Below are 21,134 nucleotides of genomic sequence, written 5' to 3' on the forward strand. Positions count from 1 at the left end.
AATGTAAAGAATAAATCTGCTATTAATCTGCTAGGATGTGCAGGTATTGATTATAACGCGATCGTGTGAAATAAGGTGCGCGAGCGCGCGTAATTGCTGGCAATTATTCGTTAATGCGCATCCCTTTGACAGAGGCTTCGTTAATTAGTCAAATCGTACGGCGAGTAATTAGAATCTTTTCTAACGAGATATACCGATGGGTCTCCATCGATGTTTCCTCGGTATAAAACATTGTACCGCACATTTTTATTGCTCTTCTCGGAATCTCTCAATTGCTACGATAATCAGTCTTTGAGCACAACTGGTCGTAAAGAAAACTATCATTAACCATTAATCTTCGCTAACTCACTTTTCTTTAATAGCACGTTTAATAACCACATGTTGCTATTGCATAAATTGAAAGGAAAGCAGGCTTAGAGCAAGAAATTAATCGGATCGATCGTTGATAAGAAGATCTTTACATTACCATACCTTCGGAATAAACACCTTAATAAAGATAACGTTGCAAGAAACAAAAAGCTACGAGCCATCCTTTTATTTACGTCATCAGATCAATCAGGAGCGAATGTTACATTTCGAGCGGAGAAAGGGTTAATTAAGAGATTAATTACGGCCGGGTACCGCGTAATCTCAAGTTTTGCGAGGTGAAATTTTCACCTAGTACCGTAATGAAAGCTTCCCGTTAATCATTCTGGGAACAATCCGCCAGAAACGCGTTGCGCGAAGTTGAAGAAACCGTGCCGTCTATTCAGTGAAGCGCGATTGTTCCAGCCTGAATTTTTTCTTGCTATTACCGTCATAACATTTTTCATACTCCGCCAATTAGCGACCGTGTCGAATACTCCTCATGCATCGGATTCGCGCTCGCTGATTGTGAGAATCGTCTGCTCACAAACTGCTCGCCACAACCGAAGTGATCCCGGGTTCAGTATAATTAGCGATTACACGCTACCTCTCTCGCGTAGTTTGAGACCTCGCGATTAACAAGAATGATCGAGTCCGATCGATCGGCGGTCACGGTCGATCGGACTCGGTGACTTCTGCGCGCGATAGGAAATCGCCACGATCTAATTTAACTCGCTCGACGGAACGAGTCGGCGGCGATCAGCGTTCTCGCGAGTGCAAGGCGCACGCGACTTTTATTTAATCGCGTCAAACGTACACGAGCACGCGATAAATCGCTCATGATCGTTCGGCGCGAAGACCGTTGCTTAACCGTTGCAGACACCTGCGGAGGATATCATGCCGTTTATACGCGAATGATAATTAGGAGGAAGCTGCGGGATAGGAGCGATCTGACCACGCTCCGGCGAGCGTGGCCGGCTCACGCGCGCTAGAGTGTCGCGACGGATGTGCCATTATCGTAACATCAAGGCATCGGCCGCATGATCCGGGATATTAAAATCGCTGGTTATCTTATAAAAGTCCACGAGACATTTACTAGGAAGTTTGTCACGCAACTGGTTCATTGGCATCTTAATGGAGATCATTTTCAGCTGCTTTTGCAAATCTTTATGCACATGGAGAAAATTTTATCAGAAATTCTCGAGGGGGAAACCCCTGACCAAAATCTTGTACACCAATGCCCACTAATGCCCAAACTAACGCCCCAAAAATGCCTAGCAATGCCCAGTAATGCCGTAAATCTGTACACCGCAATGTCCTCAGCGATTTCCCCCTCGGAAATTTCTAAATGTTTTAACGCCTCTCATAATAATTCATTAATTTGATATTAAATGATATTTACTTTCTCGTACATGCACATTCGGCTCTGAGTGTACGTGTCAAAGTTATTCACGGGGCTTGAATTGATGTCTATAATAATTGCAGCGATTAATTGCTGACGTTTGGTTCCGTTGCCCGCCGGCAATTTTGCTAATTCCCAGGAAATTCTCCTGGTTTCCGAGGCTGCGTGATAACGTCGTGGGATATTATGCGAGATTTCTCTTTCGAGGGAAGCTTGTAACGCGGAAGAGCTCCAGAGAGCCCAAGCAACAGCCGAATCATCCATCATATCGCCTTTATCGTCGGAAACCACTCGGCAGATATGACGTACGATACGAAACTGTTATTGTTTATAGCTGTAACATTCGAGGCCTGCAGCAGCCAGCCAGTGCCACAATTGTCATCTTCTACGCACAGAGTGGCGAATAAATGGTATTTGCCTTACGAGTTATTGGAGAAAACAAGTTTTAGTCAGACAAATTACCTGTTAAAAAAAAACTAAAAGAAATCGTGAAAGATCCCAGAAACCCAAATATCTTTCTCTACTATCTTATTATAATTTTAATAAGACAAACGAGATCTAAAGTTCTATATTACACACAAAGTGGTCATATACAAATGTATACTTTTGGAAAACGTATCGTCTTTATTCGCGACCTGGCATCGATATTCTATCTAAAAATTTTAACGTACGCGCAAACTTCAATTTCACCGTGTTTACAAACTGGACAACTGCACAACAACATCGATCTCCCGATTTAATTATCGGCTGCTGGCGGTTTCTCGCGGAACAAAAACTACGTCACGGACGTATGTTAGGCGAAGAGGAATCGCAACGCGCGGTCACGTTCAGAGGACGATATCGAAATGCTGGATCGTTCGAGATGCGCTCGTGCACATGTTCTCCTGTAATCTTTGCGACTTCCTTCTTCATCCTCTCTACGGTGTATGCGCCGAAGGATCGGGTTCCTCTTCCTCCTCATCCCTTCCCGGTACATCGCGTTTACTCGCTCATACTCCCAACCGGTCTAGCTAACGACCCCTATCTTGTGCATCGCAAAATAATGAAATTACGCGAAAAAGAACCGGCGGCATTACGGTGGACCATGTTTTGTAAGTACATACACGCCGGCGATAGTATGCAGAATAGAAGCAGTTAGGTTGGTCCCAGTGGAATCTCATTTCGTACCGTGGAAGAGTATAAAGAAACTTAATCTACCGTTATAATTATCTCTCAACTCGAATTTAGCGTCATTACGCGAAGCATCGGTTTTCTAAAACGTAAGCTCGTAAAAACAGTTACATATATACGTATATCACTACATCTTTCACTCTTGATAGCAAATTGAGATTTAAAAAAAAAGCAACTGTACTGTGGATAAATTGTCGAATTATAACTGTCAGCTGCAATGTGAAATCTCTCCCGGAAGCTCGATGATTAAATTTTTGTAAAAAAGCAACTCGTGACAAAGAATAATCCACTCGAAAAGTCATATACAATATTAACCATTGATACATTCGTTTTGATGAGGGTGAGCGGTGCGGCAACCGATTACTCGACTGGGTGATTCGGCCGTTGAGTCAATTTACGCGCCGGCATTTTCGCTTCGTAAATTTTTGCCCCGCGGGATTCCACGTTCTCAGGTGCTCCACTCGGCGAAATGACGCCGTTGTCGTAAGAGAGAATAATAATCGCATTCCGCGATGACGAGGCCGATAGACACGAAAGGAAAGACGAGCGCAAAGTGCGCCCGCCCAGGGAAAGAGGAAGTCACGAGTAATCTTCTTTCGAGAGTGATCTCGCGGGAGAGAAGCCGGATTGCTCTGCCACGATATGCCGCTTTAATAGCATCCTGAACGATTTTGCGATAAATATAAGAATACATGGCGAAGGACGGCGAGGAATGAGAGACAATGAGATATAAAAAGAAGGGAAAAGAAGATTTTTTGGGAAATTAACGAAACGATACGAACTGGCAAACCTTTTCCCGACGCACATCAATTCTAGAAGATCATTACTCCCTCGAAAAATATCTTACTGACGCAGGTAGTTTTTCTAAGTGGCACGGCAAAACTTTTTTCACAATCACAAATCTTTTTTCGCAACGATTACACGATCTAACGATAAATTTTCCCCTAAACAGATTTCACGCCAAGGGCAATAATAGTTTGTTCATGATGGAACCAACAGATGACGCCCATTAATTTAGCAGAAACTCCGTTATCTCATATCAGGAGCCTATCTCATAATAGGAGACTTTCCTCTATTTCTTGGATCTGTTAAAAAATTGTTTGTAGCCTGCAAAATTTATAGCAGCAACATTCTAGTAACAACTTGTAGAAAGTTTAGGTTTCATGGCTAAATATTAATCATTCACATTGGATAAAAGTGAATTTCGGTACCATAGCAATCTTTGTAAAGAATATAGCTGTTTATGTATCACAATCAAACGTTATAATGGATGAGTGCCACGGAAACACTTTCTAACATTCGCTAACAGCTCAGATAGAAATTCTGTTTCCGTTATTTAAATTGATGAAATACAACAAGTATGCGATTTCGCAGTAATGGCCATTCACTTATGTATCTCGGTTATTTTTTCGTACCTAAAAAATTGTTGCCGCGGTTGCAAGATCTTTTTTTTTCAGTGGCTTAGATATTGACGCAGAACGTTAGGTCTCCAAACTATTATAAAAAGTCACGGGAACAGACTGATTCAATTCAACTTTTCCCAAAGATGCTTAATTTACTCTTTTTCTTTTTCTTTCATTCGACCAAGTCGCTACAAGTTGCAATGAAATGTGGCACGATGGCAGTGATGAAACCGTCCTGCCCTTCCGAAATATAGTTGACTGCCCGTTCCTAAACCCGTTCTTCCGAGGTAGTACTTTACGTTCCGTCGACATCTTTCTTACGTCGTACGGTTTTCGCTGAACAACGAATACGGTGATGCGGCCGGATGCAGAAAAGCGCCCTTCCATTTTGCCACAAGCTTTATGACCTTTTTATGATTAATACGGTCGGAAGGCCGCGATGAAGCGGCATGATCATTTCCGCGGCGGTCTCTTCACGATCTTTCTTCGAAATGGGGGAAGCATCCGCTAATTAAGGGCAATATCGGTGGCTAAGTCCCCCGTAAATATTCCGTAATGCCCGGCGAGTCTTTCGGTCGAATTCTCTCGATCGAGGAGGATTACAAAAGCACGTGTGGATAGTACGGCAAAAGAATAGAGTTCGTTCGCTGCGTTCGCATTTCTATTTGTATCGCAAAGTGCAATTAAAATGCACGAAGAGACCGCAATCGTCGGATAATTCAACATTGCTCAAGCGCACCGACAACAATCGCGATTATCATAATCGTTTCTATCGTTACGTTGGCGTTACTGTGACTTTTACCGTGTCGACAGAGGAGAAAAGAGATCCCTTCATTCATATTGAACGACAGGAATTGATAATTTCGATAGATTCAATTTGCGATCCGTGATAATATTTACCTTACTGCAATTGGCATGCTTGCGTTATGACGCAAACAAATGCAGAAACAGAACTCTTCGTATACCTAAGCGAACTTTTATCTTCATCTAATTTGTCATCTCGATTTCGGCAGACACGAGACTTTTACTATGTTCCGGCGAGGGCTTTGATTCGGCGTCAGGCAGAATTAGTTAATCGAAGGCTGCGTCGGGCCCTTCTGTACTGTTAGTCGATCAACGGTGGACTCGCGAACAAAGCGATCTTAAATTTATACGCTTCGGTTATCGCTTCCACGAAGAATTCCGGCTTGACTTTACGAGTACCGACGCGCGATAGAATGCGCGCCGCGCCGCTTGTCGTGCACGCATCCCGCGTGCGTGTGTGCGTGCGTAAAATCGCGTTGCGCACCGTGGTGTCCGCGAGAGAGCCGTAGAGTGTCGGAAGGGGTGCGAGAGAAGGGGGATGGACGGGACACGGGAAAGACCGGGGCAACCGGCGCGTCGGCGAAGCGGAGCGGTGGAAAGGGGAAGGTTTTATCGTCGCAATCAAGGGCAACGCGCGAAAGGCAAGGCAACGCTCTCCTGCCATTACGCTATGCCATGCCACTTGGACAAGTTTATGACCGACCGCAGGTGTACCGGTGTCCTCTTCTTTACCTGTATCCGTTCCTGGATCGCCCTCCCTCCCTCTTCGCGGCCCTCTCCTTCCCGCATCCTACCTTCCGTCATATCACCTTAAACGATATCTTCCGAGGGGGAAACCGCTAAGGGCATTGTGGTGTACAGATTTGCGACATTACTGGGCATTACTAGGCATTAGTTTGGGCATTAGAAAGATAAAATACGATAATAAGATTATGTAATGTCCGCTGGGCATTATTGGGCATTGGTATACAAGATCTTGGTCAGCGGTTTACCCCTCAACGCTCAATTAAGAAACATTCGGACGATTGAAATTCAGTTTCTACCGATAAATGATTGTTTCGTCAATATACCTCGATATTCATTAAAAGTCCAAGTTTGAATTCTGGAGTATCACAAATTATAACTTTTCGATATTAGCGTGTTCATGATATTCTATAGATTTTATCGTTTCGTTCAACTATAGACGTTCCGAAATTCCGCGTTTCTGGCGGTAGACGAATGATCGCCGTTGAATTTGCTCGCATTTACGACGATGTAGTCTCCGCCGCGCGCGTTCCGACGGTGCAGCCGAAAATTTCGTTCGGGGTGTACAACGCTCCAAGAGGCAGGGCATAAAGTAACTCCGCGATCACGTTTATGGGAACACGGAGGCGCCGAAGTCAGAGGTCAATCGACTTCCACCGGGATGACCTCCCGGAGAAACAACGCGTCCCCCTGTGCCTCTGCGCATCGCCACGTGTGAGTACGGTGAACCCTTTCTCCCCATGCGTTCGTACGCGTGCATACCATCGCGTGGTCCGTGCATATTCGCTGGTAAACACACACATCACGCGCGCAAACGTGTGGACTGTCGTATCGATGCGCGGTTTGCGGTTTTCATGCCGGGGGAAGTTTCTCGGAGAGAATACAAGGACGCTAAAAAAAAAAACTACCGTGTGTGTGAGAAATCTTGCCATCCGCACAATTTTTGTTGTATGACGATACAACAAAACTGTTCTGTGTAAAAAAGAATTTGAATTTGTTGCTCTTGAAGTGAAATCTGTTTAGTAAAAAATTCATTGCTAGATTGTGCAATCGTTGCGAAAAGGGATTTGTGATTGAATTTGGATGTTGAAAACCTGCTATATTATGCTAACCTGCTCGTATAATGTTAGGGGACGTTCTCTTCTCCTGAACAAAAAATTATTGTGCATTATCTATATTTTTTGCTGAAGGTGTATAAAATGTATAAAAACTTTTTAAAGGATATATGTAATTAATACAATATAAAAGTAGCAGATTCTAAATTATCTTCACATATTATAATGTTAAAAACTTTGGGAACGATTAAAAGTGTGCTTAAGAGGACGTTAAATATTGTTGAGCGTGAAAAAGTACAAAATTGCGAACTGTACACATTAAATTTAAAAGCCAAACCCACATACATATACGTCATTGTAAAGCAAACAAATAATATAATACCGTTGCGACAGACATACGACTCATAAGATTGCAGAAGCCGGTCAGTTAGTACTCATGAAAATGTATGGAAATATTCGAGTCGTATTGAAATATGCGATACCTGCCTTTGGCCGAGCTTTCGAACGGTACTCTTAACATTAAGCGCGCACGTATTTGCAGTCTAGGTTTTTAATTGGATCTAAATACGATCTACGCTTGCAAACGGCTAAATGAATATTTATTCTTATTGTCATACGACTGTGACTATCACATCTGTGAATCAAATCATACCTTGCTAGCCAATCCGAATGGCGTAAAAATCTATAACAAGTTTTCAAAATAATTGCGCCATTAGATCGGATCTCAATTAGGAAACGATGATGGATCGATAGAATAAGATAAAATAATACAATGTATTGAATTAATGAAATAAACAATAAAATATTATGAAAGTGCTGAAATTTTGTGACAATTATTACATGACCGTACAAATGACTTCGTAATACTACAACGTTAAAATAATTTTACGATATACTGAATCCAGTTGATTTCTTTCAGACGAAGATTGGTACATTGTAATTTTCCTGAGTTTAAATTTATATTATAATATATGATATATCTTACGTTCTTACTCGTGTAACAAGTAAAACGTGACATTTGACATAACGTATTTTCTTGTCATGTCTTTATTGTCATGATTTGTTAGTATTTTCTTGCATACACAGGAAATTAAACTCTCACACTCTCTCTCTCTCTCTCTCTCTCTCTCTCTCTCTCTCTCTCCCTCCCTCCCTCTCTTCCCCTTCTCCGAAAATATACCGGTTTCAATCCTTGCTCTCAGAAATAGCAATGAAGATATTTGTAAGGAAGTAAAAAGCTGTCGAGATGAAATCAGAAAGACAAATGACGTCTCTTTGTATATTCGGAAAGCGGAAGAAACCCGACTAGAAACTTGTTTCACGAATGAGAATCGACCCGAAGAGATCTTGACTCGTTTCAGCGTTGCGATCCTGAATCGTATCGCATCGGATCTAATTAAGAACGGTTGCGTTCACCCACAAAACTGGTTCGTCCTATGTTTATCACGTCAACGAGCTTCCTTCAAGTCTATTAAAGCGCATTCATTGAATTATTTCTATCATTGTACGTCATATCTATTCTCAGAAGGAATCACTTTGCAAATAATGTGAGAGACACGAGCACCGAACGAGTTATATTGTATTATTTCACAAAACGAAAAAGGTGAACGCTCCGAAGACTCAGAAGCGCGTGGTGGCAATTGATAGGCTCGTAAAAAATAAAACTATTACGAAAGCAATCGTACGAAGTCGTCAAGATAGGCTGCGGCCTCAGAGGAATACGATCCGATCAGCCCGCGCGATCATCAAATGTGCGTGCGCGCGCGCGTTCGTGTATAGGCAGATATATTTAATAAGAGACCGAATAGAGTGCGGTAAGGAAAGGAGAATCGAGAAGAACCTGATATGGTAATGGTAAAATATGAAGAGTACGAGAGAGGGTTGCCGCGAGAGTTCGTAGATGGTATCGAGTAGAGAAGAGAAGGACCAATGGGAAAAGAACGGAGAAAAGAAAAAGGAGAGACGGAGAAGGACAAGAGGAAAGGAATAAGGTATTGGCGCGCGGCGGCTTTACGAGCGACTCGATGATTCTTCGCGGTCTCGAGGGGGCTCGCCGGGGCTCGCGCCGCAAAAGCGAACGCAGCACGGCCGCTTTCTACGGGGTGTGGTCCCCTTTCTATGGAGATCGTCGTCTCCCTGCCACGTTCCCGTCGCATCATCGACCGAGAACCTATTGTTTTCGAGCGGGAATACCGCGCATCTGTCTTTGTCAATTGGGCCCCGGCGAATTCGAGGACAAAATTCAATTCAGCTGCATGCAGAGTAAATTAAAAAGACATGGAGAATAGAATTTAATTAGTCAAGTATGCCCCATAAATAAAAATAATTCGTAAATATCCTGGAGGCAGAGACTTCGATAGAAACACAGACTATTATCTCGAAAAGAGAACAAATAAATTGGAGAAAAACTGCAGAAATATTACGTCTATTTTTGCTTCATTTGACGATTGGATTTCAAAAGTTAGTCAAACGATTTAGCACGGAATACGTCGAACGCTGAACTTTCAACGTGATGCTGCGATACAAAACTGGGCAAATACGACGATATCGATGTCGATTCAATAGATCTTTTAAATTAATCCTAATTTATACTCGGCGCAGCGACGAGCCGCGCCCGATTCCGGCTACTTCCAGTGGCAGCGTCCAGCTCAGTTTACACCGCGTGTGGGTGTGGATTTATCGTTCCACCGGAGACGCAGACAAAAGGGGACCACAGCCTCGCTCTATCATCTGGATAAATAAAAGGTGCCCACGAGGAAGATATCTCGCAGAGGTTCATCTCGCATCGTACAAAGTTCAATGGACTATTCTATAATACTTAATGATTACGCGCAAGTTTATCACTTCTCAACGTGATTTGGAACTAAATAAAATTTAATTCACACTTTTCCTCAATTGTTTCCTTACACGGAGAGTTTTTCTTAAAATTTATCCTGAAAATCATGTAATCGTGGGATAACGCGGCATTTTCAAGTTGGCATTCATGCAGAAAGACGTTCACGTTTATCAGGGGACTCTAACAATAAGCTAAGACTATTGTTCATTCTAGTCTTTAAAGGAAGTAAAATTACAGCGCACATATTCTCGTTAAATCAAGTAATACGAACACAAAACGGTACAGACATTATACAGTTACATCGCTGTTAAACGCATTGTTATAACAAGCCAGTATATTAGAATAATAGTCGTTCGATAGTGCACTAATTTGATTCACACCTAATATTTAGTTGATGTCACATTTTATCTGATACGACCGCGTCATTATATTTTACATCAACGGGGTTTATGTTTCACGGGAGGGTGTGATCACTATTCGCCCGGATTTCATGCCAATTCCCCCGAGATTCGTGACGTGCCTCGCGACAATATCGAGACCACAATGAGCGAAAAACGAAATCGAAAGGGGTTCCGCGGCGCATCTGTGCGATTTGCTCGAGTCGTGGGAACGTAACGATGTCCACGAAACTCGTACATTACTACGCAGAATGCCAGACTGATAATATATTTTGCTAGCTTGTTACGTATGTTCATATCTCATGTGCATGTAATATAATAGCGTATAAATTTTCGCGCGGTAATTCCTGCGCGAGCAGACGATTCGCGGTAGTTTCCGAGCACGTGGAAGACATAGAGGAGAGTCCTCTATTATGAGATAGGTTACTAGTATGAGACAGCAGGTTTTCAACATCCAAATTCAATCGCTAATCTTTTTTTCGCAACGCTTACACAATCTAACAATAAATTTTCCACTAAACAGATTTCACTCCAAGGACAATAAATTCACGACGGAACCAACAGATGATGCCAATTAATTTAGAAGAAACCCCGCTATCATATATTAGGGTCCTATCTTATAATAGAGAACTTTCCTCTACTACCACGTGGACGCTGATGTAACACGTGTTCTTCGAGATGTCTAACGCTTATTGCAAATAGACTAATCTTTATCCCTTCGTATTTAATAAGAAGGCATTTATACAGGTATTTGCAGCGAGAGTATTAAATGAAATCGTTACTTTACGATTGTCACGTGTAATAGGTGAATGCTACAATTCTCTCACTTCGTAAGTGTTACGATCTTAAATTCGGAGGGCCAGATAGAGAAAAGAGCTCCACTTCGGAGTCACGTCTAGTCTAGAGCGGCGGCTCGGACTCATTTATCGTATCCCCTTCCTAGAGCTTATGAGAATGGTACGCAAGCGGTATACTTGTATACCTGCAGCCGCAAGCAGCCATGGACAACAACGGCCGGTATCTGTCACTGTCGCGAGGAATTGTGAGCCGAGCACAACCAGTCCGAGATCGGTGTCTCCACGTCTCTCGGAAGCTCTCTCTCCTTGTTTTTTCTGTTTCAACGACTGATTTGTCTCGACGTCAGCGGGGGTTGAAACGCGCGCGAGACAGCGTTATTCGTAATGATTTTTAAGGTCGGTATTCATAGCCAGATCTTATATTCAAGACCGTTTTAAAATCATCTTTAGATCCTCCATAGTCAGTGAAATATTCCATACAGTATCTTCAGATAAATTCAAGGCCGTCTTGAACGTAAGATCTGACTATGAATACCGGCCTATGCTAACTCCGGATCGGAGTCCAAGTTGGAGAAAATGTATAAGAACAAGTGATTATTTAACCCATCAAATCCTACGTATATAATCAAATATATTAATATACCAAGACATTGCGAGCCAATATAATTTAAATATTTACGAGTTTCGAGCAAAAAAGAATCTTGACATTTGACGGATTGATAGAGGAAAGTCCCCTATTATGAAATAGGATCCTAATATGGGCTAGCGGGGTTTCTATTAAATTAATAGGCATCATCAGTTGACTCCACCACGAATTTATTGCCCTTGGAGCGAAATCTGTTTAGTGAAAAATTCATTGTTAGATTGTGTAATCGTTGCGAAAATAGATTTGTGATTGAATTTGGGTGTTGAAAACTTGCTGTCTCATATCAGAAACCTGTGGACCTTTAATTAATTTCCTAAAATAATGAAATTGTGGGGACCAAGTATACAGTTCATGTAAATTATTCAGATTTACAATAACTTCTTTCTAATCCGTATAAGAACAGAAAGCAAGCTGAGAAAATGATTTGCTATCTCTCGCTTTTCTCGCGTAGTAAAACATTTTATATGAAATTGTGTAATTATAGCGAGATAATCGTCGTCGTTTCGATAGGAAGATCTTGGGAAGCGATTCTTCGTTTGTCTACGATGGCAAAGGTAATGCTGCCACTTGCTGTGCCACCATAACAGCTATTTGCGCGCAAACTCCTACGTATCTGAGTCACTTATAGAGTCAAGTTAAAGATCCGGAAGAACGAGTGACAGAATGTAGTGACGACACGTTGTACCGCGCGCGGTGAAATAGATCCAGACCGGGGTCCATGGACAAAGCGCGAGAACGAAGGCATACATCGCGAGGACACTTGTTAGACGTCGTCGTACGCGCCCGCTTTGTTGCTCGATTGTTCGCGGTTATTAATTATGCAACTTCGCGCCGACCGAACGGTTTTTGTGTCGGATTAGAAGAGAACACGGAGAAGCCACATATTCAAGAGGACACGACGAGGACGGTATTAATAACGCTCGCACAAAGCGGCGAAACGCGTCGAGAGAAACGCGATCGCTCTGAATGGCCGGCCTACGAGGAGAATTAGAGAGATTTAATTAAGCGTCAAGTTGTAATAGAGAACGATGTAACCGAGAAGTCAATAATATTCCTTCTTCTCTCTCTCTCTCTCTCTCGTCAGGGGTCGCGGCAGCTGTGGATTCGATCGCTTCTAAGCGTATTTAAAAGACGGTTCTACGGACGATAGCGATGCTACACTAGGTGTGGGTGGCGAGAGAAGTGCGCGTATACCTCGGCGTTAAAATTCGTGTACCGTTGCGCGAATGGTAAGATGCAAAGACGACACGTGGGAACGAGGCGCGAGTTATCGCGCATCGATGTAATAATTATCAGCAGATCGATCGCGACGCGTGACGGAAAACTCCGGTCAATTATTCGCTCGTTTCCGGGTGCCGGGTAGTGCCGCTTTCGTATTCGGCGAGAAAGAGAGATTGTGATGTACGTGCACATCAATGCATACCCTACGTTCCGGTTAAACGGGCAGGAGAATGCTGGACATTATTGGCGAACATTATGCGCTCCGCGACACGCTTTGTATTACAAATAATATTTTAAAGATCGAAAATTGAAATTAAAGAATGATTGAAATAAGAGAATCATTATAGGCAATTAATTATCAGTTTTCCGCGAAACAACACTGAGAGAAAAAAAAATAGTCATTTTTGGAGCCAACCATATTTTTGGTTTAGACAACCAATATTGTGGTTATGAGAACTATCACATTGTTAGGTCAACCATAATTTACGTTGGAGGAATTATAAAAAATATGGTTGGCTCCAAAAATGACTATTTTTTCTCTCAGTGAAGTAGATTAGTGGAATCTTTCAACGCTTCCGGTAGTAAAATTTATTAAATATTTCCTATTTATGAAGTTGACATCAAAAAAGTTTGTTCCAAAAGTTTCACACGCAGTTGTAAAATGTATTGTCTACACATGTGAAAAACTGATCGTATTAAAATGAGTCTAAAAGTTCTTGGGATCTTTAAATGCGTATAAAATTATGAAATAAAATCGAAACGAATGCCTTCCCTCACTTGACTTTTGTTCTTCTGTTTCCCTCAATCCTCGAAATATTTTTTGTCGCATAAACCCTGCGCAACAATTCGCCGTAGAAAGGAGAAAGGAAGAAACAAACGCACACTTTATTTCGCAAATTTTGCCTTCTCCGGCCCTTCGTCGATCCTCCGATCGCCGTGCTACGCACTTTATGCCCGCCCAATGGTATAAATCAGCCCGAGAACGGACAAGCATCCACCCCGCTCTTCCTCAATGCATCCCAATGTGTTGGCCATTCACGCATACGGACAATATTCTACGCTTACATGCAGAGTATGTAAATTATCTTATGTACAGTCTATATGTAGACGGTACGCAATGACAGCTTTTATGACCAAAAAGTAAGTTCTTTTGGCAAAAATAATTTACTTTTAGAGCACGCGGAAATGTTGTGTAAAAATTAGAGGTAAAAAATATTTGCGAAAACGTGCAATACGTGATATGGTTCTACCTTATCACATCTTCTAAGTTGATATTCTTATATGGTGTGCGAGCTATTAATCAGCTATTGATCCGATTATGGTAAAACGGATCGATTCAATCGGACGCAGAAACTTGCTTGATTTCAATTAGCGCAGCCTGTAATAGCTCTGTCACAATTATTACGAGAAATGAGATGGCGGTCCGTTCGTAGAAATAAAATGCTTCTCTTTTGATTGACAAGCAATTGTGTATATAAATATATTTTTGAGATCTGAACTTGAGCAGAATCTTTATTTTATCAAACTCATCAATCTAAGATCGTTAAATATTCTTTTATTTTCAGTGTACAATTTACAATTATGATAGAAAATATTATAACGTAGTAAATTAATAAAAATAGAATTTTATCGCGTAAGAATTTATGTGCCTAATACACAATTATTTTAACGATGTAAAATTTCAAATTTTTCTCACGAAATTAATTCGCTATAAAAAAATATTCAGGCATCTCGTCGCAAACCATCGTTTCTCAACAGAAAAACTAGTGTTAATAATTCGCAAATTATCACTGATAAAATGGATAATAAAATCATTACGGAGCGAGTTTAAAGTGCAGAAAATAATATTCGGAAACAGCCCCCCCCCCCCCACTGCAGATGACAAGAAATGGATCAACAAATTAATCGGTGTGAGAGCATTGACGGAAGCACGCACCGTCTCTCGCGAGACTATTCAATTCTCTATCGGTGCCGACAAAGTACAACTTGAACAATAAATTCGAGTTTCTTGCGGGTCGTCGCGGTACGCGGCGCGGATAAAACCGACGATTTAATTCCTCCGCAAGAACTTCACAAGCTGAGCCAGCCAGCACAATCGTCGCGGTCGATCAATCGACAAGACTTCTTCGCTCTCTTTCTCCCATTTCGATTCGTTCGCTCTATATCATCGTACGTGGTTACACGTGCGCGCATATGTGTGTGTGTGCGTATTACATGTGTAATGATCGAATCGGAAGGAGAAAGAAACGAAGGAAACGTTAGACCGGCGAGATAGTTCAGTCTCTGGCTCTGAAAGACGAGTGTTGCAGACCGAGAGGGAACCAAGTCACCTCTCTCTCTCCTTTTCTATTCCCCGCCCACTCCCCTTCCATCTCCCTTTCTTCACTCGGGGATCGTCTTTCCTTCCTCTTTCGACTGATTAATCTACGGGCGCGCGGTTAATCGTTTAACCGGCGCTCAATAGAGCAGTTTCTAATTAGCGGAATGGAATGGAAGAGAGGCGTGATCGGATCGCTCGAGGAGGGAAATCCTTTACTAGGCAGGACCGTCCTTAGGAAGGAGACGGCCGGTCGCGTGATGATCGAGACAGAGTGGAGCAACCCGTGTTGGAGTGAAAAGCAACGAGAGACGAGGGCGGCACAGATGGCTCGTGCTCGGCACGAAGAAAAGCCAAGGCGAGGATAAGAGTTAGGAGAGCGGGCTGCTCTGCAAATTGAACCATTACGACTACCTAAGCGACCAAATCGACTCTAACCTGCACCGAGAATCCTGCCGGGGATAGTTACGAACTCTCAGCCCTGCGAAGAGCTCTTCTTCGCACACGGGGCAAGCAAAAACGCGTAACTAGGGCTGAGAGCCGATGCGTCAGCTGCAGAAGAAATCGACAATGAGTGGAACGCCAAACGAGGGAGGAAATATGACAGAGAGCGCGCGCAAGCTATGCCGCCGCAAATTGAACCATTGCAACTAACGACGCGAGCAAATCATTTCGAGCCCGTCCGAGCATTTATCCTACCAGTATACTATCCCGCGGGAAGTAAAAGTCACGAGAGTAAGTAAGATAAAAGTACCAATGCCCGGACATGTGCCTATACACGGCAAGGAAAGGTGTAGCTGCCGTAGCTAAAAACTGCACGTGGCAATTAAATTTCAGTTGCAAAATATGGACCGCTAATATTTAGCTGCCGGTTTATACCACTGGCATGGACTTTATCCAAAATATGTGCGATTTTGCCAAACCTGGAGAAAAATTAAGGGAATCTTACCGCGGTAATGTGTACGGGAACGGGACTAAAAGGAAATTCCTCAACTGAGAGAGCCTGGCGGTTCCACGCAACGGGCGAGAAGGTCCAGAATGGTCTCATCCTGGCGACCGACCGGGGGATGAATCCGTACGATCCCCGAGCGCCGCCAGTTTTCTCGAGCGCGTTAACGATCGCCGGTCCATGACCGGGGCACGCCTTCTGCGAGTTTCGATCCTCGCGACTTATTGGAGTGTCACGGAGCAAGGATGAGGAAGAACGCGAGGCGATGCGTTTTACAGGAGCGTGCGGAAGGCGTCGCCCTGAGCGAAGAAGACGATAATGACGGGCGGCCCCGCTCCGCGGCCCCGTTCGAGGAGGCGAAACGACCGGGAAGAGGATGATCGAAATAAAAGCCTCGCGGTGCGTGTAGTTATGCGCCGGTTTCTTCGGGTTGTGGCCTCGGCCGGGGGCCTCTTAAGCAGATGCCTACCGAAACGAACACGCGCACTTTTTACTCTAATGGTAATATCGCAAAATATACTTTGGCAACAGCGCACGTTGATGAACGAAGTTATGTAAAATACGCCTGCAACGTTCAATTTGTTACTCCTCTTCATTTCCCAGAGATATCTATTTATGAGCGCGCGATAAACCGAAATTCGATTAAGGCTATACCAGTCTCTGCAGTTGTTTCTTGGCGAAAAATGACGTGCTGAGAATTCTCCGGTTACATCTTCAATTGAAAATTCATCCTTTCCTTCGAAAATGTAACGCGAGAATTCTCAGCGTGTCATTTCTCACCTTCAACAATTCCAGCAGAGAGACCAGGAACCTTAGCAAATGGAACCAAGCAAACCTTAGCAAACCGAGCAAATGTAATGAGATTACATTTAATATAACAGCAATGTTCTCGAAGGGCACGATTCTTCCCGCTCGAATTTTCAGGCGTGAACAAGTTATTTTTACGTAGAATCAAAAATGTTGACTCGCGCGAACAGATTCGTATCGCGTATATTTCGCAAAGATATATTTCGCGCGAGTGAAAATCTCAAACTGCTAACGACAAATGACAAAAATAACATTACACGTACGTTGCACTTTACAGCGTTGCCTCAAGCGACGTGTACAGCCAACGGCACGCGATACTATCTTTCCTCCTGGATTGCTTACGAGAGCCAATCAGGGTGCAGAGTTTTAAATCAGGTGACTCAATCCAGTAGGTAAGATACTACCGTGTGCCGTTGGCTTAACACATCGCTCAAAATAGTAGCAGAAAGCACGCACGTAAGAATCAATAACAAAGAAGCACCTGCGCAAAGGTTGGGACTCGGCGTTTCTTTAACGGGAAAAGACGCGCCGGCAAGGTGGGCGCGGGGAACGAAGAAGCGGACGCGCTAGAAGGTGGGGTCGCCATGGTTGTGGTCCGCCTGGGAAAAAGAGGACCACGCATTGTAACCCGGGGGAGCGAGGAGGCCACGCTAGGCTGACCCTAGGCTTTACATTAACCATCCACCGTGTACACACGCACGTAAATGGCCGTGTCTCGGCCACCCCTGGCCCAAGTCTGTACCTGTTGCGCCGGGTAATCATTGCCCTGCGCGAAGAAGAGCTCTCCTTTGTCCTCCTCTTCCCGGCCTTTTCCTCCGCCCCCTCGGCGTTTTTCTCGGGGTAAGATCGTTTCGCGGCGGGCGCGAAGGGGAGGCCTCTTGCTCGCGGTAAACAGAGTGGAACGCGCGGCGGGAATTCCCGAAAACAGACCCTTCCCGAATCTCGCGATCAATTAACAGGACGCGGATCGCAATTGGACCGGCAAGGACTTTTTGTTCCCCGAAATATCGCACGCGGACCCTCGCGATTGTCGAGGGCAAAAAGCCACGGCCGTGAGAAAAGTCTTCGGACACGGTTTTCGCGGACACCGCGGGATTTGGCGTTTCTCGACAACGGGGGGAGAGAACGAAAGTCACTCATTACGAGCTCTATCTCTCTCTCTCTCTTTCCGGAAGCGAGCGGCAGAGGAGGAAGAAGGATAAGCCCGGAGGAGTCGTCTGTACTTCCACGTAACTGTAACTGATCATAGGATCGCAATATTCCGAAGAGACGGTGGAAGTCTCCGAGGCGCGTAGATTCATCCCGCTGTCATTCCTGTTACCTTGGACGAGGTAATTCTGACGCAGAGAGGAGAGCGAGGTTGGGGGGGAAAAAAAACGGAGGAACAAACGAGATACACGGGGAGATCGTACGTGTTGATACGAAAAAGTTTCATCTTTCGCGGGATCGCGGGAGGGAAAGAGACGAGGAGGGGGGGTACATAGCGCGGCGAGATTCCACGGCGCGATATGGGGTAAAAAGTTTGCGCGGCACTCACCTTCGGGGCAGATGCACTCGTAGTCATGTTCGCCGAGCTGATGGCACGAGCCTCCGTTTTCACACGGTGACGGATCGCAGGGGATGTAGTCGCTCTCGCAGTTCTGCCCGGTGTACCCGCTCGAGCACATACATCTGCAAAGCGAAAGAGGCATTTTAAAGGGACGCGCCAGAAGGAGGAGTCCGAACGAGGCGTGACCCAACCTGGAGATCTTTCCTCTTAACCCTTGCACGATCGGCGGGACACACAAGTGCAAGATTTAAAAGGATCCAGCGTGCATGCCGTAAGAAATGTTGTGTCGACAAACGTTGCAAAATAGAAAGTGTTTTCGTCACGAAAGGGTTATAATGAGTAATCTTATCTAGACGGAGAGAATTGTCTTTTAAAATTTACCCTGAAAATTATGTAATCGTGGGACAACACGGCATTTCCAAGAGTTTTACGCGAGTTTTTGAAATTTTTTACGTTTTACTAGTAAAATATCATTGCTGTTGAAAGAAAAATTGTAACCCCATAGAGGATCAATAAAGAATTATGTTATGTTATGTTACTAGTAAAATATCAAAAACCTCATACAGACAATACGGCATTTCGAAGAATTTTACGAGAGCTTTGTGAAATATTCATGCATTTTACTGGTAAAATTTCCAAAAACTCCCAGGAAGTTTTTTAAAATACCATACTGTCTCACGATTATACGATTTTCAGGGTAAATTTTAAGAGAAAATTCTCTCAGTGTAGATTAAGCTTTAACGAACAAATTAAATACGTGCGCGTTATCGAGTCTCCGCGCAGCGCGAGAAATGCCAGGTAAAACGATCCAACAATCAAAACGGCGAAACAATTCCGTCGATATCGCGTCGATGCGCGACGGTTGAACGTAACACCAATAATCACACCACTCGTCTCGGTCAGTAATTGCAATACCGTTCGAAAGAGATAGTACGAGCGCGATTGCAACAATTACGGGAATCAATTGAATGACATATAAATCTCTTCGGTAAATAAGTTGTTAAAAATCGTCAAAGGTCAAACGTAGCCAGAGATTCACTCGTATGCAGAAAGATTCGTCTTCCGTCGAGTCACATAATGAATGACTTGTATTTTTAAAAGTCACCATTTACTTTTAGGAAAATATCTGGCGAGCTACGATAGTCGCTCGAACGCGACACTTGTTATAAAACACACCTTAAAATGTAGGAAATTGATAATCTAATTAAAGAGATTTTTCGCGAAAAATATTACCTCAGCCAGGGTTCGAACCTGAACCACCCTACACTCTAGACGGGCGTCTCGCTAATTCGACCACTGAGGCACGGGGTAATATTTGTCGCAATAAACAGTCTAATAATCATGTTATCGCGTCTATTTTTTCACTTTCAACTGCGTCTTAAAACAATAATAAAAATATGTGTTTGTGCAATATATTTCATGCGAATTGCCAATTGCGAAAGAACTTAATTAATATTAATATCTTTTGCCTGTTAATTCAATTAAGTTTCATAATTTCACAATTAATCTCTCGGATCGCGAATGTTTATCCCTACGTTATTCCCCTTAGCCACAAACGCTTGCAATTTGTTCGTGTCGTGTTCCTCGTCTCCGAAGAGCTTGTTTTACTCCCACACCGATCTCGCCGATCTCACCGATTCGTCAACGATGCATCCACAATAGTAGATCCGGTCAACTCTATGTATAATATATTATACCGAAATACCTACGTAAATGGGAGCAAATGGACAGAGCGAGACGGACAGAGACGGTTTCCATCTGCACTTCTTTCTGATTGGTGGACGATTTTCTGATCTCACTTATGTAAGTTGAGATAGAAAATCATTGACCAAGCAGAATTATTCACACATGAAGAGAATTTTTTAATTCTTCTCTTAAAATTTCTCCTGAAAATTATGTGATGAATCATGAGACAACACGGAATTTAGAAGAATTTTATGAAAGTTTCTTGAAATTTTACCGCACATTTTTCCAGTAAAAGTTTACCGTACACTTTATTAGTAAAATGTACGGTAAAATTTTATGAAAGTTTCTTGAAAATTAATTAAAATTTTACTGTACATTTTGCTAGTAAAATTTTACCGTACATTTTACTAATAAAATGTTAAAATTTCACTAGTAAAATATACGGTAAAATTTCAAGAAACTTTCATAAAATAAGATAAACCAAGATAAATCAGATAAACTAAGATAATAAGATAAAGTGATGCCCACTGGGCATTGGTGGGCATTGGTGTACAAGATTTCGGTCAGCTGTTTTCCCCCTCGGAATCTTCTCTTAAAATATATCCTGAAAATTATGTGATCGTTTACTAGTAAAATGTACGGTTGTTTTTTAAATTACTAGTAAAATGTACAGTAGGTAAATTCTTCGAAATGCCACGTTGTCTTCACGATCACTTAATTTTCAGGATAAATTTTAAGAGAAAATTCCGAGGGGAAAACAGCTGACCGAAATCTTGTACACCAATGCCCACTAATGCCCAGTGGGCATTACTTTATCTTATTATCTTATTTTATTTTTACAATACCCCAGCAAGGCCTAATATCCTCAGCGGTTTCCCCCCTCGGAAAATTCTCTCCGTGTAGCGAACTCGATCGCTTGCACCAGCGCGCACTGAGTGCACGCTAAATTTATAGCCAACGTTTTTACATTCAACTTCGCTTAAATACATATTCAAGGAGTACTCT

General features: G+C 43.0%; 1 protein-coding gene across 1 annotated transcript in view; it reads right to left on the reverse strand.

The window, feature by feature from the left end:
• LOC105564691 (neurogenic locus Notch protein) overlaps positions 1–21,134 on the reverse strand; it is a 291,723-nt gene that overhangs the window by 129,027 nt on the left and 141,562 nt on the right. Inside the window, exon 5 of the mRNA XM_012017253.1 lies at positions 18,432–18,565. Coding sequence (XP_011872643.1) covers positions 18,432–18,565 — 134 coding nt within the window. The remainder of the gene's footprint in view (positions 1–18,431; positions 18,566–21,134) is intronic.

This window comes from Vollenhovia emeryi, unplaced genomic scaffold (assembly GCF_000949405.1).
Source record: "Vollenhovia emeryi isolate VEMERY1.0 unplaced genomic scaffold, V.emery_V1.0 DF939160.1, whole genome shotgun sequence".
NCBI classification, from domain to species: domain Eukaryota; kingdom Metazoa; phylum Arthropoda; class Insecta; order Hymenoptera; family Formicidae; genus Vollenhovia; species Vollenhovia emeryi.